General features: G+C 38.7%; 2 protein-coding genes across 4 annotated transcripts; both read right to left on the bottom strand.

The window, feature by feature from the left end:
* Nucleotides 1-271: 271 nt before the first annotated feature.
* On the bottom strand, nucleotides 272-16,637 carry vmp1 (vacuole membrane protein 1). Of its 3 annotated transcripts, none has more exons than XM_077541450.1 (12): nucleotides 16,571-16,637; nucleotides 16,014-16,122; nucleotides 15,599-15,731; nucleotides 15,327-15,417; nucleotides 14,330-14,440; nucleotides 9,297-9,464; nucleotides 8,946-9,077; nucleotides 7,621-7,701; nucleotides 7,379-7,495; nucleotides 6,512-6,573; nucleotides 3,120-3,219; nucleotides 272-1,262 (listed from the first exon to the last, which is right to left on the bottom strand). In XM_077541450.1, exons 2-12 carry the CDS (start codon nucleotides 16,090-16,092, stop codon nucleotides 1,119-1,121), a joined length of 1,218 nt encoding a protein of 405 aa, XP_077397576.1. In that variant the 5' UTR covers nucleotides 16,093-16,122; nucleotides 16,571-16,637; the 3' UTR covers nucleotides 272-1,118. The 3 variants fall into 3 exon arrangements, with proteins under 3 accessions (XP_077397576.1, XP_077397577.1, XP_077397578.1); XM_077541451.1 differs by having other exon boundaries at nucleotides 16,454-16,581; XM_077541452.1 differs by lacking the exon at nucleotides 16,571-16,637 and adding an exon at nucleotides 16,206-16,289.
* A 652-nt stretch (nucleotides 16,638-17,289) lies between these two features.
* On the bottom strand, nucleotides 17,290-27,820 carry npat (nuclear protein, ataxia-telangiectasia locus). Its single transcript, XM_077541596.1, has 17 exons — nucleotides 27,616-27,820; nucleotides 27,345-27,463; nucleotides 27,201-27,261; nucleotides 27,046-27,118; nucleotides 26,894-26,934; nucleotides 26,438-26,674; nucleotides 26,236-26,311; nucleotides 25,864-25,987; nucleotides 25,680-25,771; nucleotides 25,479-25,560; nucleotides 25,267-25,363; nucleotides 25,048-25,164; nucleotides 23,336-24,961; nucleotides 23,158-23,258; nucleotides 22,982-23,072; nucleotides 20,671-21,992; nucleotides 17,290-17,994 (listed from the first exon to the last, which is right to left on the bottom strand). The coding sequence occupies exons 1-17, from the start codon at nucleotides 27,650-27,652 to the stop codon at nucleotides 17,914-17,916; spliced, it is 4,377 nt and encodes a 1,458-aa protein (XP_077397722.1). The 5' UTR covers nucleotides 27,653-27,820; the 3' UTR covers nucleotides 17,290-17,913.
* Nucleotides 27,821-27,905: the final 85 nt, after the last annotated feature.

Here is a 27,905-nt window from a genome sequence, read left to right as displayed (position 1 = left end):
TGTTGCCATGTGAGATTTTACAGCCAACACCAGTCTGATAAGCTAGCTGAGGAGGTGGAAATTTGGTGGTCCCAGATGCACACTGCCAGGCTAAAACAAGAACCATGAAAAACAGAATAGGAGGCCAATATGGAACTACCACACACCGTCAGCCATCTGTTTAGCTGTAGCAAGTTGTACTTACCTGGAAGACGATCATTTCTTCAAGGGACATAAACTGTACATTTCCAGCATTAGCACAATAAGCAAACCAATGAATCACACATGGAAGTATCATTATTGACATGAGTTTATATATGATCCAAACCAAGGTCCAATCTAACAGTATTACAGAATTAGAAATGGGACTAGTTGCCTCAATGTACAGTGTCACTACAAATGGTGTCATTTGTTTAAATTTAAGGTGACTCCTGTCCATATACTGTCAGAATAGAAATACATCTATGCATAATGTCCATGATTAAGATATCTACACAATGTGCAACCATTAACATCACATTTTACATTGATATTGCTTTTTCCTTCTTTTTTTGGGGACTGACAAGTCCAGGAGCAAATAATATTAATGTCTAACAGGTCAATCAAATAAAAAATATCCCAACCTTGAAAAGAGAGCATCTAGAAGGTGTTATCCTGGCAACACACTCAACAAACAAAAGCCATTCATATTATACATTAATGTTACAAAATTAAATAAAAAGTCAATTATTTTCAAGGGAAGTTGAGACATTCCCATCTTTGCATAAGGCATCACATCTGATTGGCAGTGCCCGTGCACAGAAGACACCACCCAACCACTGCCTCACTTGTGAGGTCAAAGTGTGGAATCATCGGAAAGTAAGACCATTAAATTAGCAGGATAAGCAGGCGCAACACTCCTGCAACACTCCCGAGTGAGATGAAACCAACTACAAAAACTGGCGCAGACGGACGTAAAGATGCGGACACACACATACCGAGGGCACAGTCTGCTTTGGAGCGCTCAGCCTCTGAGCATGGAGAGGTGGAGGGTGACAGGGTGAGGTTTGTCGGCAAGTCATGAGAGGACATGGTCTGAGCAGCAGCGGCGGCGCAGGTGCGCAGTCACTTCTTGGATGTTTGTACCGCTTCGCCCGTCGTCACTTGGTCTTCTCCACCAAGTGCTTTTGCTGCTGGAGCCGCTTGGCGTAACTCTGAGCCATCGAGTTGACGATGGAGATGACGAAGTAGCAGACCATGACCAGCACCAGCTTCTCAAACAGCCAGGAAAGCCAGTTGTCATCCTATGGTAGATTATATATTGGCACAACAGTTTAATGCAAAATGAAAAGTTGGAGTATATAAATACAAAGAGAAAAATGATTTTGCTTACAATAAAGACAATGCTCCCCTACTATATCACAAGTCAGTATTTGTGCTTCTGCTACATTGTGTTACTTTTTTTTTTTTTTAAATGAGTTTTCAAACTATACAGTACTTACTGTAATGCCTTCTCATATGAGAAAGGAGAACCACAGTCAATGTACTCAGTCATTTATTGAACAGTAAAATACAGTAGGGCAGACAAACTGCTGTTGGCAGCAGCTCTCGCCTACCCACCAGGCCCCACCTCTTAAAGGCACAGGTATGTACACAGGCACTACAATATGCATAATATTGCTTGCAATATGCTTTTTAGTGTTAAAGGGATACTTGACTCATTGAGCCATTTTCAGCAGTGAAAATTCTGTCCAGAACTAATTTGATAACTTCATTATTTTTCATGTACAATTAATACCTTTAAAAATTACAATTTTAATTTTCCCACTTGCTGTCGACAGAAAATGATGAAATGAAATCACCCGTGCTGAGGAAGTAGGTAACCAATCATGGCTAAGTTTACTGACCAAATCCAGAAACAGGTGAGCCATGATTGGTCATTACCTACTTCCTCAGCACATCTTCAGTCGACAGCCTTGGGGGAAAAAAATAGTTTTTAAAGGTATTAAGTGTATATGGAAAAATAATGAAGTTATCAAATCCAGATGGACGCAATATTAACTGCTGGAAATAGCTCAACGAGTCGTATCCCTTTAAATTAAGTTTAAAATGTGTTTTAAAAAGCATGTAACAAGTTCAGATGTGTTTTAACAAGGTTAAATATGTTTTGTGTATGGGAGGGGTAAAATAAAGTTGTTTTTTTGTCTATATTGTGGATTTTCACCTATCAATCATGATAAACGGGCTCGCTGTACAGTATCAGAAATTCATGCTAAGGAAGGCTGATGAAAAAGAACTTGAGAATAACATTTGAACAAGATTTTTCCTTTCTATGGCAAAATAGGATTTTAAATAAACATGGCATTGACCATTTAGGAATGAAAGACGGCAAAATAGAATTTTAAATAAACATGGCATTGGCCATTTAGGAATGAAAGACGGCAAAATAGAATTTTAAATAAACATGGCATTGACCATTTAGGAATGAAAGACGGCAAAATATAATTTTAAATAAACATGGCATTGACCATTTAGGAATGAAAGACGGCAAAATAGAATTTTAAATAAACATGGCATTGACCATTTAGGAATGAAAGCAATTTAGCAGCACCATGATTTGCTGTTGCTCAAAGGAATCTGAACAGTGAGCATAATCTTTAATAACTGACTAGTCTTAAGTCCAGAAAGGCCATTGCAATATTATCAGCTTCTATCCTGAAGATACACTGCAACCTTCAATTGCTACTTGCAAATCTTGCTACTTTTCACCAAGTGAACAGCAGAATAAGTTCACATCAAAATGGGCCATACTATTTTGCCTTCAAAAGTTGCTTTTCTCAGTAACTCAAACACTTGGAGACCATAAAGACTGAGGTATTCTGAGTCGCTATATTAAAAATAAAGCAGTTATTGGGGGAAAAAAAAATCTGTATTGATATAATTCCCATCAAACAAATACTATATTTTCTGTAAAACACAAAGGAAACAAAAAAATCTTACAAAAAAGCTCCTCTGTTCAAATACTTTTAGACAAAAACATACATTTGTAGTAAGCCAAGTGCCAAGCCATGTAAAAGTCAAGTACTTAATCAGTGACCAAAGTTCTTCATTTGTATTAAAAGAGAATTACTTTATTTGCAAATAAAATAGTTTGTCCTTACCGATGACGTTGTTGCTTTCCCATGATGCAGCTTGTTCCTTTGTGCTCCCAGGTACTGGCTGAAGGGCTTCTGGAGTGATGGGCCCACTTTGGGTATAGACCTGGCAAACACAACACATCAACACAGAGATCTGAATGACTTTATTATACTTACCCAGAGACCGAGAGCAGCCCACGCTCACGGAACATCTATACAATTGGATTTTTTTCTTTCTATCTATTCATTATCAAGCAAAGATCCTGAGAGTTGCCATCCTGCATGCGAGTCCAGCAGGAAGTAAGGCAACTGAAGCACTAGATCCTCAGCCCTCCTTTTATACTCCTTAGCTCTCCTCAGGCACTTGTGTCAGCCCCTTCAACCGGGAAGTGACTCGACATGATGTCATCACCCTTACCACCATCTGGGTGCAAAGACATCTAATCAGGGCGTACTTGCATCCTTATTAGGCAGGGTATGCTATCTCTACAGGGGGTGGGGCAAAGCACAATGGGCTCATGATTTCTGTGCTTTAAAAGCAAATTGTTTAAAATGTAAAAACAAAAAAAAAGTGGACAAAGCCCACAATGTTCTCACATAATCTGTCTGACCAGGACAATAGCATACTGTCTAGACTCTACTAAGCAAAGCTATAGAAACTACTAAACCAATATCAATGACCGATGATTTCACTTTGAATGACTTGCATGTTGTCATGCCACGCGAGCATGCAGGAATACGTACACAGACCGCCGCGTATCACAGCGAGTCACCAACGCTTTCTTATCAGACTGGCATTGACTTTGCAAAATAGAAGCGTGATTCTTATTCAACCATGGACTTGAGGTCCCAGTGTCATCAAAGTCCATCCATTTTATTTATTTATTTATTTATTATTTATTGGTCAAATTTAGTCGAGTTTATGCCATGTTGTTATGTTATGCTTGAGTTAAGATCAGATATTAACAAAAATAATGCTTTATGTACAAAATGTTATTTTTAATAATTCAGATAGGATGGATGATTTAAATAAATAAATAAATAAATAAATACTACTATGACATGGCTGTAGCAAATCAAATAGTATTTTAATTGATTTCATACCAAAGTTTTAAGTAATGTTGTGAACTATCTTTAGATCAGAAAATGACCCAACTGTCAATTATTCCCTCAAACTGTTTTGATTTATTGGCACGTTTACTAGATAAATTGGTTGCCTTACTTAAATGTCACTTTAAGCACTGGGTTGGATTTTATTTGGCCACAGGATATTTGTATTTCATTTGATTTGTATTAATTTATATATTGTTGAACAGTCTATATAAAATATTTCATAAGTAAAGGGAGAAAAGATCTTACAAAATTGCGACTTACATGTCATTTTAAGGAAAAGCATTACATGATGGGGTTATATTATGATGTAAAATTAAATACCTGCAATCCGTGGCGATGTATTTTACTTCGTGGCGCTCCAATCAATAGGCTAATGTCCGCGGAAAAGTCTAATTGGCATATGTTGATCAATGCCTTTCATTGCCAATCACAAAAACCCAACATGCTGCTCATACTTTGCAGCCTGCCCTGTAGCCAACTAAAGACCAGCCTGTGTGCAGTGTCGCGCCACCTCCCTCTTTCCATAACACTGCACATGTTAACTGACAATTTGAAATAATATTCTTTTTTTATATAATGAAGGCATATGTTAAAAAATCTGATCTAAACCAAATTAAAAAAAATAATTCACATTTATCGATTATTAATTTACATCACTAATCCATCTCTTCATCATCCAATATTTAAATGTATGAACTTTTATATACATTTGTTATATTACTGGTAAACAGCCCATGAATTTTATTAGAGAAAAAAAAAAAAGCCTCACCGGGAGCTCTTAATATGCAAATGTTGTCTACATTTCGATTACACTAGTTATATCCTGAATCATGAAAACAATGAAAAATCCAACTAGAATATCTGCTGAATCACATTTTTTTGACAACTAGACCCACAATAAAGACATTAAATTTGATGGTTGAATCACTAACACAAGTTAAATTAAGCTATTCTAGCAGACGGTTTTAATTATTTAGGTCTAGGTTCGTTTCCCACATTGCTGGAGAACATTGTTGAACTTTGTGAGTCATATCAACATGTCTGAATGGGACCTCACATGCTGCACCATCAATGCTTGCAGAGATGTAAATGGCTGCTGGGGAATGCGGACATCCGTCTTGAATCCCCCACTCCAGAGTGAAAACACCATATTTTTTGGATTGCAAGTCACTCTGGTGAATAAATCGCACCGGTCAAAAAATACATCATGGAAAAAAGGAAGAGGAAAAAAGAAAGAAAAAAATGGAGTAAAAGTCACATTTTGTTTAGGAAATGTATTTTACAAAAACTGAAATGTCCAGTTTTTGTCCTGGTTGGTTATTGTGCCTTTTGGTGCTGTGAATCCGTGTTGTCTAAGAAAGCCACATGCTAAACTCATAATATGCCACATATATATTTGCCAACCACCAAAAGAAAGTCAACAACATTTGAGAACAGGAATTTGGGGTGCTGAGGTCTAATTTTAATACTGTATATAAAAGGCACACCCACCTGAATATAAGTAGCAGGACCAGCTATGAAAAAATGTGACTTACAGTCCGAAATGTTGTTTGGTACTTCGCATGTTGTTTGTATGTAATTTTTAGCTGTTATGTAATTTTATTTTATGAGGACTACAGATGGAAACTAGCATTGTGATAAATCAGATGCAGCCATCTTTTTAATGTTACTGCACACTGTCCGTTTAATAAACTAAACTTCAAACTTAAAAAAATTATCACTGATCAAGATTGATAGAATCTGTCAACTAGCGAGAGACCCTAAAAGCAGTGATTCTCAACTGTTGAGCCCAAAAGGGTGGGCTGCTTACAGATAGTAAAAAAAAAAATACGTGTTCATATTCAAATTTATCGTATCCAATTCCACACAAAACACATTAGTTAAGTACAGGAAGTGTAACTGCCTCACATGCCACTCACCACTGGTATACCATACTCATTTAACACGTGTCTCAAGAATGTGAATATTACTACTTAATCAAGAAAAAAAACCAAAAAAACTTATAATCGTATTTAAACAACCTACTCGGTCTCATTTTATCAAGCCAAAGCACGGTTAGGTGGTCATGGTGCTTCACACTGATTCCTCATTCACCTACTGATGATGCAGCAGCATCAGGAGTAACTCAGGTGTCAGAATCTTGCTCAAGGACACTTCGACATGGTCAGAAGGGCCAGAGGATCAAACCCACAACCTCTTGAGTTGGGAGACGACCACTTTCCAACCTAAGCAATGCCGCCTCCGGCTCCAACCACTGCAACTACTGCAATAAAGCACTGACTGACTCGTGTGAAGATACTTACCCAATGAGAGACACCATCTGCTCCACGATGTGCTTGCTGAAGGTGATGATAACAAACAGCTTCTGTTGACAGATGACAAACATAATGTTGTAAAGCAGGTGATTTCACGACACAATCAAATGTATGACATAAGACCTAGTCTGATATTGAAAACCCACACACTGATGTTAATTAATCTACAACATGTAAATGACTGTATGATTCATTTTGAGACTGCAAGGAGTTTTTTGTGGTTTACAGTGTTAGTGGGGGGCATACCGCAATATTTTCTCCGATCATGAAAGTGATCAGCATTTTAAAGTGTATGACACATGGACCCCCTGGACAATTCTAGACAGGATATGACATGTAATGTCCACCAGGTTCAAAGCATACGCACACACGCACAAATAAATAAAGCCTCAAGCCGTTCAAGACATTTTAATAGGTTCAACTTTCTTCAGCAATGTCCACTTTACATCCTCTTGAACCCCTGCTGTGTGACGGGACTCTTTGTCTGAAATTTGTGATTGTGAGGTCACTGGCTGGTACCACCCAGGGATGGAAAGATAGAAATACTCACTGACTCGCATACACAAACTTACTTAGACAAGGTTCATATTAGTCACTTGTGTGGAAGACTGAAAAATTATCTCTTAATTAGCAAGACTTTCGTGATCTGGGACCAACTGAACAGGTCTGTGGAGGGTTTCTGCCTTCTTTTCCCATGTTCTGAGTGTTTGTTTTTAGTGCTATAAGATCCTTTTTGTCTTTGTTTCATTGACTCACGATTAAAACTGCACAATTGCTGTGTTATTTTGGTGAAAGTTAGCCTCTACTTGCCAACTCGTGAGCAGCTCTGATTGGTGCTTGAATGGAAGCACTGACCTGTATGTGCATCTTGATGATGGCTTTCCCAATGAGGGTTGCCCCAAAGAAGGTCCAAAAGGGAACCAGGAAGTGCCCACAGGTGATTCCCGCCAAGTCAAAAAGTGGATTCGGGATCTAGATGAATAGATGTCACATGGTTTGAAAATGGTCCCCTGCAATCGTCAGTGTAAAAAAAAAAAAAAAAAAAAAAAAAAAAAAACACAAAAAGATGAAAATGACTGAACAGCAAATTTTCCTACCGAAGCACACGCCAAGATCCCAAAGAATCCCACTTTCTGCACCATGTGTTGGACTCCCATTTTTGCTCTGGTAACAAAATCCTGCAAGAGGAAAGGAGAAACATTTTACAAACCTAAGCTAAAACATCGTTGAAACCAGATGTGTTCAATTACCTTTGGGTGTGCCTATCTTTTTAATAACTGATATTAAGCAGTTATTTAAAAACTGCATGTGTTGGCTTTTTACAAGCTGATTCAAGACATAAGTGTAGTAAACACCAAATCTTTCTTTTTTTTTTTTTTTTTAACCTGGTAATAATGATGAGTAAAATGTGTGATTACTTTAACAGCAGTGTCATATACATATTTATGTAATGTCGAATCATTAACCCAAAAGTAATGGCTCAAATGTAAACCGAAAAGATGAACTGAATTGACAACCCTTTAACATTCATCCATCCATTACCAAATCAATCAACTCATCTCCACCATAAAAAGATAGTATTGTTTGTACAGTGTATTATGAGGAAATGGTGGTATGTTCTGATCATTATACAAGACACAGAACACGATCAGTTGTTTTCTTATGACAGCAATCAGCTGTGATCCGATGAGGAGACCTCAAATGACAGCGATTGTGAACATGTACTGCACACCAGGTTTCTCCAATTACCGTCCCGCTGACTCAGCATCTGATCTCAGCAGTGTCCAGTCATGTGAACCTGCTTCCTGACAGAGCTGTCTGTCATTCAAATTAGAGACCCGTGAAAAGAGAAGGGAGGGCGGGAGAGATGCAGACGGCACAAAAGCCCGGGGGATGATTAAAGGGGGAGCAGTGCTTAGGGTGACTCACGCGCACACACAAGGATTTACTGGAAGCGTGAAGAGGGCGGGGCTTCGCTGAAGTCACGTGGCACTATGGGACCAATGACTGGACAGTTGTTTCATGGTCAGTTGGCATTATGAGGACCCGTTTTGTTAGCAGCTGCATAATATATAGTGCATGATACGCAAAAGGGGAAATGCAGGTAGGTGATGTCATATCCCTATTTACAATGGATTTACAGCCAACATCCATCCATGTGCACTACAACTCGTACAACTTAACTGATTACAAAATAAATATTTGAGAGGGAAGGTAAAACTAAACCGAGATGCTGCTGAATTTCAGAATTAACCAATCACATTTAACCTCCTGAAATCGGACCTGCCACACACCAAAAGGTACGTTTGCAACACTGCTCTTAACCATTAACCCCTTGAAGCTTGGTGTTTGCAGCATCATGCATGTCAGTTTTAGCACGGATCTGCAGGAGAAAAAAAAGTAAGGAAAAGCCTATTAGAACCTGTGCGTTCTCAGCCTGTTCTAGCATCTCCTCAAACTCCTCATATTCTTCATCGTCAGGATCAGCCCCAGACTGACGTGCCGCTCTGGCCATGAAATATGGAGGCAGCTCTCCGATGGCTGTGCCTGCACCCTACAAAGACACAAATAGTTCTTTGAGGACAGAAACTGCAGCTTTCTGAAGAACATGCTCTTGACTTTTGTAAGAACAAGGTTAACCGTGTTTGTTATTAGGTAGAAATGCTGGACTTAATATTTGTTGTCATACTGTGTGACCTGTTCCTGGTACTGACTCCCCCCCCCTGGATTTCCCCACCTTTGAGTTACAAGAATAAAAACAACATCCACTTACCCACATGCAGGCTTCCAGGCGGACCTTTGACATGATGGAGAAGAGGGAGATACTTCCTTCAGCCCCTGCAAGTTGAGGACACACAATCTGGTCTGGGTACGGAGGCTCTGGGAAATCTGTTGAGCTACACTCATACGCTGCCAGTGTTACTGATGCTATATGGGGACCCTAAAAGAAAGAAAGAAAGGGAAAAAAAAAAAAAAAGACATTAAACCTAATACTGTAAGTTACATTGTAGCTGAGAAAAGAAAAAACAATGGTCAATATGTGACAGTTCCATGTTAAATTTATTAAAAATAAATAAATAAATAAAAACACCATTATGCAACATATGGGCCATTATGCAACATTTGGGCCTTTTTAGAAAATGTGTTTTAGAATTGCATAGTGGAACGGATCAAATGCTACTAAACACATATATGACACAATCTTAATTTTCAGTCTTTTAGGGCAATCCATCCATCCATCCATTTCCTTTAACACTTAACATGTTCAGAGTCACAGTGAAGCTGGAATTTATCCCAGTTAACACCCTGGATTAATCACCAGTCAGTTGTACAGGGCCGATAGACCCACATCCCTCATTTCCACCAAGAAGTAGCATTGGGTCTGGTATGTACAGAATTTTTGTTCATATTTCCATTGTAATAGTGCAAAGATTAGCCAACCAGCATTGCTCTAAGGAGTGTGACGATATCGATAAATTGTGATACTTTGTCTCCCGATAGATTATTGATACACCTACGCTAAGTATTGACATTTGTAGTTAATATACAGCCACTATAACGGCTCCATTGTTCATTACTTATTGCGCAATTACTTGGCAGGCCGCTAGGGGGAGCGCCTCATAAGAGTGGAGGGAAAATGTACAGAAGTCTTCAGGCGAAGAAGACTCATGAGCTTACTTTTACTTGTGTATGACATTTATCTGTCCAGCAACTGACTCAGTTTTGCATACGTTTCTATGAAAAATTACATCTTCAATTTTAAAGTTTTAAAACATAATTTATGTTTCGATTATTTGAAGCACACAATTTGGAATATTAATATTGATGTAACTGGATTTAATATTTAAGTAATTGTATTTATTTATTTACTTTTTCAATGTTACACAAAAAATTGTCATAGTTTATAAAATGAAACAAATGATTATGTGACTGACTGACATGTTACATGACAAAAGTGATTAAGAAAGACACAAATTTGTTAACAGAAAGTTGTCCCTGTTAAGAAGACATTTGTATTTGTTTAAAAAAAAATACATTAAAGTACACACTGTAAAGAAGGCACCAGTTTTAATATTGTTTTAGTGATGGTACAAAAAAACAAAAACAAAAAACAAACAACAACCTCTTTTTTAATCGAAAAAACAGTTTATGTCTTGATTAGTTTTATCATAGATTATCATGGACTTATTACCTGACCAACATATTGATAATCGCGGTATCGTCATATCGTGAGATTATTATCGTGAGCCTTCGTGACCCAGACTGCTCCGGTAAGGGTGTAACTATTGATTGGTCAACAGAAATGGCCATAATGAAATTCAAGGTGAGCTCGAGCCTGTCCCAGCTACCTCTGGGTGAGAGGCTCAAGAGGAACACTGTACTGGTTCCCAGTTAAACACGTTACATACCATATATAAACCAAAAGTGTTCAAAACATGCATGATTTTGTAACGTGGGGGAAAACCAGAGTGTACCAAGAGAAATCCCACGCAATTATAGCGGAAACATGTACACTCTACCAGAGAACACAGAACTTTGGAACTGTGAGGTGTGGGTGTACATAGAAAGCAGCCCTGCAACATTTTGTGTTTATCTTCTTTGTTGGGTTACATACTATCGTGCTAGTCATCATACTCCCACCAATGCATTAGTCACAGTCTTCACTTCAGTTAACCTAACAGTCGAGAATTGTGTAGCTTGACTTATTTACAGCACATTCATACAAAAGTATTTACAGCAAAAAAAAAAGAAAAAAAAAGTGGTTTGACTTTTGACACTAGCCATATCACCTCCCTGCAGGTAAAGAGAGACAGTGGCTGAGTCACAAGGTGTCTGACAGGTTGTCTCATCATTAATGGCTGAAAAGATGTGTGTTTGAATTCACCACCTGGCCTCAATAAGAACAGGCACACCTGTAGCCACACCACAGCAACTCCATTATGCCATCTTCTCGTGACTGAGTACATCTGACATGATGGATAACGTATGATTGCAGAGTGATGACGGAAACCTGTCCTACATGAAGCTTCACCATGCACCTCAGTACAGAGGCACATTCTTGAGCTCACACAGTCCACTTTAAACAGGATTGCACTCAGTGTTACAACATTTCGTCACACAAGACAAAAAACATGTACAGGACTGTCTCAGAAAATTAGAATATTGTGATAAACTCCATTACTTTCTGTAATGCAATTAAATAAGCAAAAATGCCATATATTCTGGATTCATTACAAATGAACTGAAAAATTGAAAGCCTTTTATTATTTTAATATTTCTGATTATGGCTTACAGCTTAAGAAAGCTCAAATATCCTATCTCATAATTTTAGAATATTTCCTCAGACGAAGTAAAAAAATAATAATGCCATAATCTAATAATAATAATAATATATAATAATATATATTAAATGTCATAATATTAAAACAATAAAAGGCTTGCAATATTTCAGTTGATTTGTAATGAATCCAGAATGTATGGCATTTCTGCTTATTTAATTGCATTACGGAAAATAATGGACTTTATCACAATATTCTAATTTTCTGAGACAGTCCTGTATGTACGTCTGTCTCTAAGTCAACACAAATAATACTCAGAAACGGAGACTGTGACTAAATATAAGATCATCGCCTGATTAAATCCCCTTTTCTTTGAACAAAATGATCTCATCGTCCTCACACTGGTGGTGGGAAAATGCATTGTTTTTTGGTCATTTTTCATTTTCAAATATCGCTCAGACCCACAAAATGATTGACAAACATATGCCCCCATTCACAAGCTAACACGCTTTTGGTTGACTTCCTTTCATTGCCACAAATAGTATTTTAAAAAAGAAGGGAAAAAAAGATAATGGAGGCCATATTCCATACTGGCGGTCAAGCCTCCCTCACACACAGATGGGAGAGCAGATTAGATCACCTTCTCCACATGATTCACACAACTACTAACATACACATTGACATTTTCAGATCTCCATGCACTTTTTTTTAGTTAGAAACATTGTGTGAAACAATAAAAGGAAAAATATGGGAATGGAAATAGTTGATTCACATGCCCAGTATAAGCACAAATTACCACGCCAATTTATAGCCTCCCCATCTGCTTGCATCACAGGACTCCTCATCTTTCCACAAAACCACAAAAACACACACACACACAAAAGACCACTTTAAAGTTATGCATAGTCATTCAGCAACTCAACTACCCGTTGAAAGACACAATATCTTGCTGGAATAAACAATAAATGCAGAATATGAAAGCAGTCGAATTAGAAGTGAAGCAGAAATCTGAAAAGCCAATAAAATATTTTATTTGTGCGGGCATTCTGTAAAAAAAAAAAAACTACTTAGCCACAGCCCAACAAAAACTTTGGATCAAAAGGAAGAAATTCACAAACTTGGGACTGAGACAAATGTGCTTCATGACAGCCTCAAAAGTAGCCAGAATACAGCAGCATGATAACCAAGATTAAATACTGGAACATTTTCATTCAGTTCTGGGAAATGTTGAAAGTACGTTTTTCCATCTTATTATACACTGCAGTAGGAAACTATTGTTTCTCAAAACTGTATTTCAAGTAACATTTCTAGCTCCAATTTGAAGTATAGAAACTTTCTGCATAGCTGCTTTCAGTGATACATCCATATAAAGCATACTAAACACTTTTTTTTTTTGTGCTAGTCATGTCTCTCTTACTCACACAAAACCGACTGTTTATACAGAAAACGACAAGCTACTCTCTTTCAACCCTTTCATGTAGGGGTGCACCAATCACAATTTAACGGCCGATCAACAACGCCCGATCTTTTAAAAAGTCTGACCTGCTGATCTTGATTTTTTTTCATAATATGCAGCCACCTTCAGTGTTCCAATCTTGTTTTACAGGAAAAACATTGAACAATATCTGTGAATAATGCAAACAATTGTTTTTTACTGCAAATTACGTATTTATCTGAAATATAAATAGAATACTATTGGTCATCTCAGCAGAAGAGGATCCGTTTTCAGACCTATGAGGAGAGAGATAGGTGGAAAAGATTGGTTTATTTTTAGGGGAACGGCCGATTACCAATCCCCCAAAATTAAGGAACTCGGGGCCGATAAAAATCGGCCCGCCGATCAATCGGTGCACCCCTACTTTCATGTCTATCATCCCTTTGAAATCCAGAAACATGTCCACTCACTCCCCCTCATACTGTAGCTATAAGTTGCTGGTGAATGTCTCTCCCTTGTGGGTCACCACACAGGCTACCAAGGACAAATGGATAACAAAAGTGAACAAAATAGCGAAGCTTGACAGCTGGTTTGCACGTTCAGTTATTCGTTAGTAATGCTTTTCCAAACAAAGGGCAGACAAACACCAAATTAAGAACTTCATGCTTGCTATTATCAAATAGGTCCTGTATTTCATTCATTACATTTTATTAGACACGGTGATGGTATTAGCACCAACCAACAAACAGCTGCCTGCTAGTGTTTGGAAAGTCCTGGAAAATCAGCGATGACTCGGGTGGCTGTTGTCATTGGCAGCATATGTGTAAATAATGGGCGGGATCGTACAGGGCATCTCAGCTCTCTGTCATGCTTCAGACATCTGAGAAAGACACACTACTACTCGCACTCGTCGACAGGAACGTGTAACCGAGGGGCACAAAGTCAGAAGTGCAAGTATTGTGATGCTGCCCACACGTCGCAAACCAGAACCGGAATCAAAGTTGATGTGCAAAAACCCGGAAGTTGGACGTCCCGCCTCCTTCTTGGTATATAGCCCATACCCAGCCATAAATAACATACTTGAAATCTTACCAGATATAGAAGGAAGGTGTGCAGACCAGTCCCAAGGCCAACCGAGGACAGAATTCCTAGACCTACCCAGTACGCACACCAGAGGAATCTCTTCTCTAGGTACTGGACATACTAAAGAGCGAAAAAGAAATGAAATAACAATACATCCATTGTATGCATTTTATACATACATCTCAATACACACTTCTTAAACAGGACGTAAACACTAACATTTTCTTTTGTTGTATGTGCCCCCAATAGTCTAAACACGGCATTTTGATTAATATGCGTGTGGAATATGAGAAACAGGCAAATCCTACTGTTTTTCTCCATCTCAGGGTGTGGCCATTGTGCCAGCTGCTGTCACCCAAAAATGTCATCATAGTTGCTCAGGGTTCAGGTAAGAACAATCACGGCCCAGCTTCAGAAAACAGGGGAGGCGTGATTGGTTTTTACCTGAGAAACTGTGATGTCATTTTCAGTTGATAGAAAGTGGCAAAATGGCCACACCCTGAGATGGAGAAAAACCGGTGGACTTTGTGGAAATGCTTTATTTAAGTTAGTGTGACCCAAATGTTTGGAGTCCTTGGACAATGGACACGTTTTTTTTATTTTTTTTTATTTGGCACTTGGATTTGTCACTGGCTACAGTGGAAATAATTAAAATTGAAATAAAAACGTAAAATTGTATAGACAATGCATTAAGCGAAATTTAAACTTCTTGTCATACGTGACTTTGCCCCCTTGTATTCACAGTTCAATCATCAAAATATTAGCTATCAATGAACTGAGTTGACCATTTCATCATTGTCATTCACACAGAAGAATTTGTAAACAACATTCACTCAAGTGCTCAAAGGTCACACAGAAAACTGTAACATTAGGCTCACCAACAGTTTTAAGCTCACAGAACAGTTTTAAAAAGTGACTTATCTTTAACCTTTGAACAAACTAGTGATACTATAGGAATGGTGTTGATTATCTTTCACTTACACGCACAGACGAAATTCAGCCTTACTTTTTGATGTGATCCCTCTATGGAGTAGGCGGCAGAGAAGAGACTACATAACACCAAAACTAAGAACACAATGCCTCGTCGTTTCCAAAGCCTGAGCAAGCAAATAAACAAAAAACATCAAATTTAGTATTTTTTAAAAGATATGCGGGCATGACTTTTACACAAGAGCAGGACAAAGTCAACAAACCACCACTAAAGGGGTAAAAAGTCAAGTGTGTACAAACAATATGATTACAAAAAAAAAGGCCAAAGAGGAAAGTTGAGCTTCTTACTTAATTGTCCACTCCTTTAGCTTGATTAAGGTCTCTAGGAAGAAGTACTGGAGTGTAGTAACAGGCCTCCTCCATAACACAAGGGACAGGCGCTCCTCCTTATCTTTCTGCCGCCTCTCTCTTATTGTTGAGTCTGCAAACAAACCACAACTGCGATCGTCTTGACATTCTGTACTTTCAACTACATCAATTATTACATTATCTTCAGTGGTCAACGTTGAATGCATAATACATCTATCTAGTCTAGTTTTGTTCTCGGACCTGACTTTTACAGACCAAAATGGACCTGCTTGCTCACCTTATCACTTATGCAATCAGAAATACATTTGCTATCACGTGAGTTATATGACAGGCTGACAGCGATTAAACGAATTGACTTTAAAAGAAATAATCCGGAGTAATTCTAATAACCAACCTGTGGAGTTGCCATTCTGTTTTTCTTTTGCTCCTGTGCGTCTTTGAGGCTTATCACAACCGTCTCCATTGGCTGCCATGTCAGTCAATGTCTAACTCACCGGGCAAGTCTGAGGAAGACAGAATAAATTACAAGTTGTTGCTTGATCATACACGTCAGTGTCAGTACTACTAGTACGGCTCCTCGTCTTACACTTGACAGTTTAAATGGTGTTTGAAACACAAACCACTGTTTGAAAAAGTTTAAAGTTTCTAAGCCTCAAGACTCTTGCGTCAACACTTGCCAGAAATAACCTTGCTAGTTAAGGTAGGCAGTGTTCGTTATGGGACATGATTGCAACACATTTCTTCACCCCCACATGCTAACCGGTTAGCCAACCCGATAGCAGAGAGACATATGAACTCTACAACCGAATATTCACCTGAAAGGTCAATACGAACCTCTTAATCATGATATGAAAAACGCTCCTACATTCCCGGTAGATATAATTTTGTCAAAAATACGTTATTTAAAGACATAATCGATGGATATTTGTTCAAATGAAATGACAGCCGTACCTATTTCCTGCCTTCCTCACCCGGAAACAAACGTTTGACACCAAAATAAAAAATAGCTGGTTGCGAACAGAAATATAATGAATGTTTTAAAAAAAAATAAGAGTTGTTGACGGACTCATTCTACACACTCAAGACATTTCCCAATTGATCTACTTGTTTTAGTGTAAAGTCCACTCGGTTTATTAAGTAGTCTCATTTTAATGTGAAAATGCGTTGCGATGGTGTAACGGTGCACCAGCGTGCTTTGCGACGCTGCTTGTAAATAAGTTGGGTTGGAGTTGTTGCTTTTTCTTTTCTTTTTTTTTTGTGAGCGGTTCTGTGATTTTTTGTTGACAACCAAGATACAAACGAAGGTCTCAAATGAAAGGACGAGATGGTATTGGACATACTTGGACGTTGGCTCAAGCGAGTGAGTCAGTAGGTTGAGTGACAGGCCGGGAACGAGCTGTCTGTGGCCGATGACAGCTCTTAAAGGGGGGGAAAGCGACTGAAGAGCTTCGGCCACTGTCATCCTTCTACTACATACGATGGCATTAATATGTAGTAGTACTATAGCTATTAGTTATGAACTAATCGCTCGTTACCAAATTTGCCAGAACTGACTGCAATACAAATGATAAATTCACTGGAGAGAAAGAAAAGAAATCAATGTACATATTCAAAAACAGTAGGAGTTTTATCCGTCATCAAGCCCAATTTGACGCACTGTCACACATCCATGAGAAGTAACTACGTCAGCACTGAATGCCAATTTTATTGTGCGGCAAAAATACAATCATTTAGTATTCCAGCGTTGATACAATGTACTTTTGCACCAAAATTTCACATTCACACATTTCTAAAATGTTTTTTCTTTCACATTTTGTATTTACATAACATTTCTTCACATAAAACAAATGGAAAGTTTTACTCTTAACAGATTAACACATTTATTGGAAGACATTACAAAATGTATTTTTTACACAGCAACAAGTTTAACTGTTAGTTGGTTTAATCAAACCGGAGTCAAATATTGACCAAAGTAATGCTGACCCATCATTGAGAACAAGCAAATATTCAAATGAATATAACTATTGCTGCGAACAGCATCATAACCATAAAGAAGGGTGATGATGAAAACAAAACAAAAAAAGTGCAATATTTGCTCTAACGCTGCAACAGCTAACAACACTGATAAAATTAAAGCCTCAACAGACCAAACAGATATATTTCAGTTTACAACGTCTTAAGGTTAGGTTATGAAAAGGAACCAATGGACACTGGTTCAACAAATGGCTTGTTATACAGGATGTAATTCAAGCAGGTCATGTTATATAAGTCCTTTCCTGTTGGCTAGTACACCTTCATTCATCGTAGTGAAGTGAAGAAAGGAACTTGTCCACATCCAAGTCATGGGGGAAGCAATTTATGAGTGTTTTCTTTTTCTGTAGAATTCAAAACAAAGGTTTAGAATTAGATGAGGAAAATGGAGAGGGGGAAAAAAACAAGGTTTCATAAAATGGCCGTTAAAAACAAACAAAAAACAAAAAAACAAACAAAAAACAGAACATGCAACATCCAATCGTCAATTTTTGACAGCCAGTCAAAAGCTAACTAATGGGGGGTGGGAAATGATCAAAAACACACAGATTCAAATTACATAGTAATAGTGCCACCATGTGGTATGGTATGGTTAAATTTGACTGACCCCTACCAACAAAAGCATCATGTCCTTCCTTGTCCATGCCTTTTTTAGTCATCATATTTTTTTTAGTGCTTTTTTTGTTTTTAGTTTTTTTTGGAGTCATAATTCTTGAACCAAATATTGTTTTGAGTCAGCATCTTGCCAAGAATAGCCAGAATCTTCTGATGTGGCCATGCACCACCTGTTTTGGTGGCTTGTGTGATCTGGAGGCGGCAATTTAGATTTTTCTGTCATTGACTAAGCTTGATAGGGCAGGACTCAAATTTCAACAGAAAGTCCATCAATTGACAGTTGTGCTTGAAAGTTTACATACCCTAAGGCAGGGGTGTCCAAACTTTTTAATTTGAGTGCCACATAATGTTATGAAGAGAAATTGTGTTTAGTCCTAAAAATTCTACAAATAATTTATTTGTGCTTTTGCATATTTAGAAAAATGCTACGGTATATAAACCAATTTATTTGTAATATGGCAGTAGGGTTGTTTTGGAATTTTTCATTTTAGTTAGTTTTTATTAGTTTTCCTGCGATTGGCTGGCAACCAGTTCAGGGTGTCCCCCGCCTACTGCCCAGAGCAAGCTGAGATAGGCGCCAGCACCCCCCGCGACCCTTGTAAGGAATAAGCGGTCAAGAAAATGGATGGATGGATGGATGGATTATTAGTTTTCAGGGTGGTTCTGTTATTAGTTTAGTTCTTTAAAAATGCTTAGTTTTAGTTTAGTTTGTTAATTTCAGTATTAGTTTTTTTCTTTTTTTTTTTAAATGTGTATTACTTGTGCGCAATATTTAAAAAAAAAAAACATGGGAGCAACGTCATCTGAAGGTGCTTTTCTATTGGCTGGTGCTAGATGACGTCACTGTTCTGTGTGACATACTTTCAAACATCATTATTCCGGTTTATATCAAAATAAATTTACTAAAAATCACATTTAATATCACCCCCAAAGGCTCATGCATTAAATTAATTACCAAAGACTAAAATGAAGGACATTTGCTATAATTATAGTTAGTTTTAGTTAGTTTTGTAAACATACAATGTAGTTTCAGTTAGTTTTCGTTTTTTAAAGAGCCTTTTCGTTTTTATTTTATTTCGGTAAAAATATTGTTTTTGAATTTTAGTTTTTTTCATTAGTTTTAGTTGACTGAAATAACCTTTAATGGCACCTGTTTTTCGATACCCTCCCTTCTTTCTTTCTTTGACCATCTCCAAACATTTTTGCTTTGTTTATTTTATTTGAGTCAAATGCCATTTTTAGCATATGTCGCGGGCCACTGAAAAATGGACGGCGGGCCGCAAATGCCCCCCGGGCCGTAGTTTGGACACCACTGCACTAAGGATATGTAAACTTATGAGCGCACAATATGGTGAGAAAAAAAAAGCTTAATGCCCATAAAAATACAAAATAGCTTGGCAACTGTTTTGATATTTTCAGAGGTTGAAGTTGACATGTTAATTTTGTCAACGAAAACCAAACAAAAGCAATTTCGTCAACAAACATTATCCACCAGACAAACTAGACTAAAACCATCATTAATAAACAATAACTGGGACTAAATCAGTATGCATTTTTGTCGACTAATGAAGACGAGACGAAAATGTACTTTACTTAATACAAACTAGATTAAAATCTAAGTGGACATTTTAATTCATGAACAAAAACGATATTATTTTGGAAAACTCTTGTCTCTGCTAATGCTATGACACTGTCATGTGACACAGTGACACACCCCCTTTCAAATCTGCAGCTAACGAGTGCATCATGCACAAAAACATGGGACAGACTCGAGGTGGATTCACTGTGAACGGTTGGGAAAGAAAAAAAGAAAAAGAAAACAAGAGTAAATTATAGTCATAATGTAATATTAATCCAACTGCTATAACATTCCAACAATAATGTTAATCTGACAGCTAACTAATGCTGGCTAACTTGTAGCATGTGTGTAAAATAGTTTTAGATCTGAAATGATCTTACATTATCTGCTGACAAAAACATATATATATATATATATATATATATATATATATATACACACAGGGGGTTAAATGATTGTCCTGATTAAAACACTGACAGATTTTGTTGACTAAAACTAGACGAATATAATTACGATTTCTTGGGCTAAAACAAAGACTAAAATGCTAGATTTATAGTAGACTAAAAGTTGACTAAACGGGATGAGGTTGACTATGTTAAAACCTAACATGCATGACTGAAACTGTACTAAAACTGAAACTAAATTTTAAAATGGCAGCTAAAATTAATACTAGTGAGGATTCATAGCATTTTTGCATTATTAATTAAGCTTAAGGCTTTTGCACACCATTGGGGTAGGCAAACTTTCAGGCACAACTGTTGTAAGCAACATTCTGTACGGCCATTAAAATAATATTAACAGTAGATGTGCAAATATCTCATCTTACCCGTTTTTTCTTTTTAGGAGAAGAATCTTTTGAAGACTTCTTAGCAGGGGGGCTGGCAGTCGTTGGGGGCTGCTTACGTTTCTTTGAAGTCTTCAAGCTTGTGGGAGACTTTTCATCCGCTTCCTGGTGTAAACTGTCCTTGAGTGGAGTGCCGGTCCTGGCGATGGCGGCACGCGACAGGATCATTAGCGTGTGAGCGGCCATACTGATGCTGTTTTCGCTGCCAGCCTCACTGGCGGGGCTGCAGGTGGGGACGTCTGGGGTGTTACGGGGAAGAAGATTCTTAGGTGTTCCCTCTGCATCTTTACCCTTCTTCTGTTGAAGAGGAGTCCTTGGACTATTCATAGACTCTTTCTGGTTACCAGCAGTACCTGGGGTTCGAGGACCAGTCGGGTCTGGACTGTTGAGTCCTACTGGTAATCTCTTACCAGGTCTGGGAGGAGAGTTGAGTCCCTGAATGTTTTGCAGCATCTCAGCTACGTGTACGGCCAAAGAGCTGGTCTTTGAGGCAACTTTGGATTTGGAGCTTGATGTATGTGTGACCGCTGGAGCGGCTGAGTCTGCCGGTGCTGAGGAGAAAGGCATGTGAGAAGATTGCTGCTGCTCTTGTGAGCAACCAATCACTTTGTTTTCTTTATCAGCCATTACATTTGGTTTGTCCTGAGTATGCGTGATCTTCTCTGCCTGTTCTTCTGCAGGCTCTTTGCTGACACGCTCGACTTTGTCTTTACTGCTCACTGATTTTAGCGCAGAATCGGGTAACGACGATGACTCGGCGCTACCAGAGTCCTTCGGTTTAGCACCATCACAACCCGCCTCTGCAATGTGACTGCGTTTCCCCGTTGTAGATTTTAATTTAGTTCCTGGTTCTGAGCTTTTTACAGACTTAGGCTGAGTCACAGCAATCCTGTTCTCACTTACAATTTGAGATTTTTCATTGATGATGTTAGCATCTTGTTTGGCAGAGTTCTTTTTTACATGATTTTGTTGCTGATGAGGAGAAATAGACGTAACTAAATTCCCACCAGCATTGGGATCTGCTGGGCATGTCTCGATCCTCCGTTTCTGCTTATTTCCTCTTAGGATTGCAGGCCTTGTGCAGCGGGCAGTTTGTGAACGACCTTTCTTAGTCTGTGCAACATACTGTGAAGTTGATGTATTCACAGTTGAAGATGTGGCCATTGCTGGTTTGGTGGTTGGTGTCTGAATATGGGTAGATGACTCAAAACATAAAATTCTTTTATGGCTTGAACTTGAATCCTTTGGCTCATGCTGCTGCATTGCATTCTGCAGGTTCTGAGTCACCTCATTGTGCATAATTCCTAGAATTCACAGAAATTAGGTCAGAGAAATGAGCACACATGCTGCTTTTCCATTGTACAGTACCTCAGCTAAACTCTCATCACCTCAATTTAGGGCAGTTAAAATAGTACAAAGTGGAAATGAGAGCAAGTTGAGAGCCAATGCACTGAAACAGGGTTAGATTATTGTTGCATTTCTGGTAGGGCTGGGTAATATCGCAATACTGGCCCATGCAATAAGCATATCGCAAAGACATGCAGTAAGTATCAAATGGAATTGTATGCTTTAACTAAATTTGACCAGTCAGACACAAACTTAAATGTGCATCACCATCCAAAAGTTAAACATTATCTCGGGTAATTACAATTAATTAAAAGAAAACATTGAGCTTGCATATTTTTTCACATGAAAATAAAAGTTATTTCATTGGAGAATAAAAATGTTATTTCATTCAGTACATGGTAAATATCGCAATATTCAACAACTATATCGCATATTTTTACAATATCGTGCAGCCCTAATTTTTGGCCACGTACCGCTCAAGGTTATAAAACGGCAATTGGCTGTTCAGCCAATAAGTGGCTATCCATGCTTCTAAGCATGCCATCCAATACCATTAGCGTGAAGTAAACCAGTGCAGTTAATAAGAATACAAAGTAGAATGGAACACTACTATTCGCGGAGGCTCGGCAGGCTGACCTGTGAATAACGAAGATCTGCATATGATTGACGTCCGTTGAAATGCATTGGTAATTAATAATTAAAAAAAAAAAAAAAAAAAACATGATAAAAATTTCATACACGTTTTCCACGAAAAACGGGGGAAATTTAAATAAAATATGAAGGTGTGAATATGCAAATCCACGCGTGTCGAAAAGCAAGTACGTGGTGGGCCACTGTACCTGCTGTTTAAAGGTGGTATTAGTCAAAATTTTGAAATGTACGAGGGTCCAAAACCACCACACAATCATGTATCTGGTTGTCACTGAGGAGAACAGCTAAAACTTACCACCAGTGGACTGTTCGGCAGCAACCACTGAAAGTTTGGGATCCAAAGTTACAGTCTGCTGCATTGGCACTGGATTTGGTATCCCAACAAGCTGTAAAGCAACATCCCTAATCACTCTATGATAACTCACCAAAGTGTCATAAACCGAATTAAAGCAAGTGGAAAAGTTATTTTACCTGATTAGCCACCATGTGGATATTTCCAGGAGCATTCTGTCCCAACACAGACACCGGAAGCACCATGGGTTTAACAGGTGATGGTAAAATGAGTGGTGATCCTGTGAAGAAATTACAGGAATGTCAGCACTCACTAAGGAAGCTATTAAAGTGACAAAGCAAAAGGAGCGTCTCTTACCAGGGACAAGGCTCTGCGCAGAAGTTGCTGTTGAAACACTATAATGGCTGTTTTGGGCCAAAAGTGGTCCTGCTGAGGAACCTGCAGGCACTTGCACCTGTCTGCCTGACGTATCCGCTGTCAGGGGTTCCGTCATGAGAAAATAGCTGGTATTTGCTCCTTGGAGCGAAGTGTTAGCAGTGTCTAAGGGTAGTTGAATAATATAGCTTTGCTGTGTTTGCGTCGTCCTTGGTAACGGATGAGATGGAACTAGTTCTCCAGCTCTACTCGGCAAATTAGCTTGCTGTGTTTGTGTTGTTGCTGTTGTCTGATGAAATGGGACGAGTGCTCCAGCTTTGCTAGAAGATTTAGTTAGCTGTGTTTGTGTCGTTGATGTTAACTGATGAAATGGGACAAGTGCTCCAGCTCTACTCTGCGAATTAGCTAGCCGTGTTTGTGTTGTGGATGTTAACTGATGAAATGGAAGGAGTGCGCCAGCTCTGCTAGGCGAATTAGCTAGCTGTGCTTGTGTTGTTAACTGATGAAACGGAACTAGTGCCGCAGCCCTACAAGGTGAATTATTAGCTAGTGTCTCTGAGCTTTGTAAGCCATGAACTGCCAGTGCTGTTTCATCAAAATTAGTGCCCCTTGGTGTGCCAGGTTCTCTCGGGCTCTTGACAGGGGAGGAAAGGTAGATTGTGGGTAGCTTTTCTGCTGAAATACTGGAAATGGCCTGATTCAAAGCTCTGTCACTTGAGGAATCCTCATCGGGGTTATCGCTGATGATGATCTTCAGAGAAACGACATTATTGGAATCAGTCACATCTTTAGTTGGGGTGTTGTTATTGCTTGTCGCCAAACTAGATTGCGCAGCGCCTAGCATTCCAGAGATGGGGGACGTGGCTGAAGGAAATGTGGATGAGTTAAGTAGATCTGTATGAGGTGTGCTGACAGAGGAAGTCACAGGGGAACAAGCTGTTACTGCATTTACTGCAATGGTGTTTGCAACAGTGGCACCTGCAGAAGAAAATGAGCAAGGGGAAGTCTGAGGCGTTATTGAGTGATTCATCTGAGGCTCAATTGTTCCACTACTGATCGCAACTGAAGTAAGTGAGGGGTTCCCACCCAACGTAACTTTTGCAGGGGACACAAATACAGGCTTATCACTCTGCGAAGATAACAAAGATGCAGCAGATTGAACTAGAGAGCCTTGTTCTTGTTTACTTTCCCTTGAATTGTCCACATTAATGACTGGTTCTGGTGGAGCAGTGGCTCTCGATAAAAGGACGGCAGCTGAGTCAATGAGGGACATTGTGGTGGTTAAGTTGTCCTTCGTGACACACTCCAGTTCCCTGAGAGTGGGTGTACTCTCCAAAATAGCTGAAGTATCCACTGTGTTGTCAATATCCATTGGTGATGCATCAACACTATTTTTGAAGAGCGAGGCTTTTTCTTTGCTGTTTTCAACAGGAGGCTCCTCAATAACTAGCAGTTTGGCAGTGGTGTTTTCTAACCGTGAGGACCTGCTGCTTGATGTGAGTACAGTCTTCTTTAACAGAGAGTTTGATTTTCTGGTCTTGCGTTCATGTGTAGCTTTGTTTTTCGCCATTGCTGCTGTTAAATCTGATGTCTCTTGCAGGGTGGTGCCTATTAAATGACATAGGTACTCAATGATTGTCTGTGTTTACCTGAAGGGTTTGAAGCTCTGCTCCGAATTTAGTCTAAACAACTACCTGGATTGTTACTCTGAAGCTGCTCGACTGTAGACTGTGGTGGGCCGGCATTATCACTCTCCCCTGTCGTATTGCCCATATCCACATTTCCTGCTTCTCCATCAGTTCTGGTTTTATCTACAAAGGAAAATCAATGTTATGCATTCATATATAAATTAGAAGAATCATGGTATAAATATTTGTACTACAGACAAGACAAAGACATTAAGTAATACTTACGATAGTCAAAGAGGTCAAACAGGGCTTGAAAGGCGGGGTCAGATTCCGTTTGCGCCAAAATGTCATGGATTGCATCTTCACTCATATGTATTTCTCCCTAAATCAATTGACATAAATAGATATGTTACTATTAAACTGTAGAGAGGTATTATCACATAATAGTACTGTATAAGAATTGTTTGTGATTAAACAAAATATGAGGAAAGGAGCACCTGCAATCCAAGAATCTCATCAATTGACTGGTCGTCTTCTACTGAACTCGATGGAGCCTTCAGTGTTTGGGGAGTTGGCTCACTAAGGTTTGAAGGGAAAATATAAGAATATATTGTATTCACTTCAAAATGTGTCACCCTTTTGGGGAAATCATTACCTGAAAGATCATTGTCAAAATCCAGAATAAATGCAACACTTACTTTGCGAGAATTTTGTTGATGTTTTCAGCAAGTTTTTCCTGTAATGATCTGTCACCCAAAATCTTGTCACGAGCACTTTGTATCACTAATTGCTGTGGACATACATGTTTGGTGCAAAATCTTCAGTTGTACAACTATCAATATCTTATCTTCTGAAAAAAAGGAAGACGTACATAATACTTACAGGAAAGTTCTCATCAACTACTTCCTCAGGTTGTGGTTCAGCAGTGACATTACTGGCAGGTGTGCTGGACTTGCCAGGACCACTGGGACCTCCCAGAGCACCACTCCTTTTCCTAGGAGTGTCCCTGGGGGCAGAACTAAATATTAATTGTTTAATAGGACAGTAATGAATAAAAATACCACATGAACATTTTAACATTAGCAACATTAATGTAAGCAGATGTGGATAATGGAGAAAAAAATGTAAATATCAAATAGTGGCAATTTTGATCAGACATACATTTAAGCTTATAGTGCTATTTAACATGTTTTTGTTTCAGCCAATGTGATGGTAAATGGTCTATTTGGAGGTAAAAGTAACAGTTCTCTTTACCATTTCCGTCGACCTGGGGACATTGGCCCTGGATTTGGTCGCTGTTCTGAAACTAATATCTGTATAGGGGAATCTCCTGAAAGAGACAAGCATGGTAAACCCCTTCTTTTTATTTTACTTTTTCCACATCACAGACTATTCACATTGTACACTTTTTTCTTTCAAAATAGAAATATGCATAAAGATGCTATGAGATACTTACTCTGTACACTAAGTGTTCGGCTGATATCATGGAACTGCTGAGGTGCTGCATTGGCCGCAGGGGCTCTGATTTGTGGAGAACTGTAGCTCACAGAGGTGGAGGGGCTGAGCACACTCTGTGAGCTGAGTGCTGGGCTGCTGATTATGGATGTTTCCGAGGAACATACCAGACTGCTTGCTGAAGTCACAGTCAAAACTTGTTGTCTTGCTAAGTTTGCCATTCCAACACGCGTACGTACTATAATGGAAAAAGACAGTTTATTTAATTGTTTAGTATAGGTTTATGCCTACAATTTGATTAAATAATTTATTACACAATTTCTGGATCATATCCAAATGATAAATACAGGATCCCTTTGGGCTAACGTCACAATTCTGGAAAAAAAAAATTTTTTTCCCTGAGAAGCACTCATGTACAAAGCTTCCAGATATCGGCAATATATTTTGACTTACTCACCTCTCTGACTTGCTGAGAAACCTGGAGAATTCTGTAATGACCTGAGATAAAGATGAAGTTAAGAATGTCATTACAAGGACAGAAATTAGACTCTCAAAACCACATTGCCAGGATGCTAACCACCCATACACTTCTTGGTAATAACATATTACTTGATTTGTTTGACTGTAAAATCCAGCTTTTTCCACAAAGATGTCATCATAGCAGGCACTTCATGAGAAGTCTCTGTCAAAAAATAAGAGGGTAAATTATGAAAATAAAACATGAGCTGGTTATATTGTGAATACTAAATGAGGCCTTACTGCACCTTTTGTTTTGGCAGCCATATACTCATTTAAAATCGTTATTAATCCCTTTCCAAAGACAGACTACGGGGAAGAGAAATCACAGGTATTACGTGGTGCAGTATATCTAATGTAGTCTTGAATCTAGATAAATGCATGTAACTTACAAACACACAGGCAGGGAGAGATCCATCTCCCATGGTGTGTTCTGCATATTCTTTCAGGTTTGGGCTCTCGTGGATGAATGCGTGGCTTGTAGCGGACAGACCTTCTTCCTGAAGATAGCCTTGTGACGGAAAAAGTTATTTTAACAGTTTAATACAACGTAACTCCTCAACATACAAGAAAATTAGCCGCGTCACTTCAATATTGCTTAGTCTTGAGCAACCCAGCGGAAGAGCTAATGCTACAAGCTAAAACTTGTTCGCTTTGACTTACCCAGAACAAGACGAGCCACGTCGGATGGCAGCAACATGGCTGTCAGCTGGTTGATTCAGACTAAACGGCTTCCACTACAGCAACTACATCCCCACTAATTAAAGACGTTTTATAACACCAAACTACCACTTCAACTGTATTGTTGTGAAGAAATCGTACTCAAAAGGCGGGGAACTCGAGTACATTTGTACAACCCGGAAGTAATTCATCCTGGTTATCATGGTTATGGGATTTGTAGTTCTACGCCTAGTTTGTAGTTCTTAAACGTCGAACAGCAATCAACGTTTAAT

Source organism: Festucalex cinctus, chromosome 13 (genome assembly GCF_051991245.1).
Source record: "Festucalex cinctus isolate MCC-2025b chromosome 13, RoL_Fcin_1.0, whole genome shotgun sequence".
In the NCBI taxonomy this organism is placed as follows: domain Eukaryota; kingdom Metazoa; phylum Chordata; class Actinopteri; order Syngnathiformes; family Syngnathidae; genus Festucalex; species Festucalex cinctus.
This window is presented reverse-complemented; position numbering and strand designations above follow the sequence as displayed.

Bases quoted from the DNA above. Each gene is read 5' to 3' on its own strand.
- vmp1 (XM_077541450.1), bottom strand. From the start codon at position 16,092: ATGGCAGCCAATGGAGACGGTTGTGATAAGCCTCAAAGACGCACAGGA. The intron at 7,702-8,945 runs GTTCTAATAGGC...TTCCTCTTGCAG, and splicing joins AACAGGCTGAGAACGCACAG to GATTTTGTTACCAGAGCAAA. The intron at 3,220-6,511 runs GTAAGTATCTTC...TGTGTTTGCCAG, and splicing joins CAGATGGTGTCTCTCATTGG to GTCTATACCCAAAGTGGGCC.
- npat (XM_077541596.1), bottom strand. From the start codon at position 27,652: ATGTTGCTGCCATCCGACGTGGCTCGTCTTGTTCTGG. The intron at 27,119-27,200 runs GTGCAGTAAGGC...ATTTTTTGACAG, and splicing joins TATGGCTGCCAAAACAAAAG to AGACTTCTCATGAAGTGCCT. The intron at 26,312-26,437 runs GTAAGTATCTCA...TGTCTCTTTCAG, and splicing joins CCGAACACTTAGTGTACAGA to GAGATTCCCCTATACAGATA.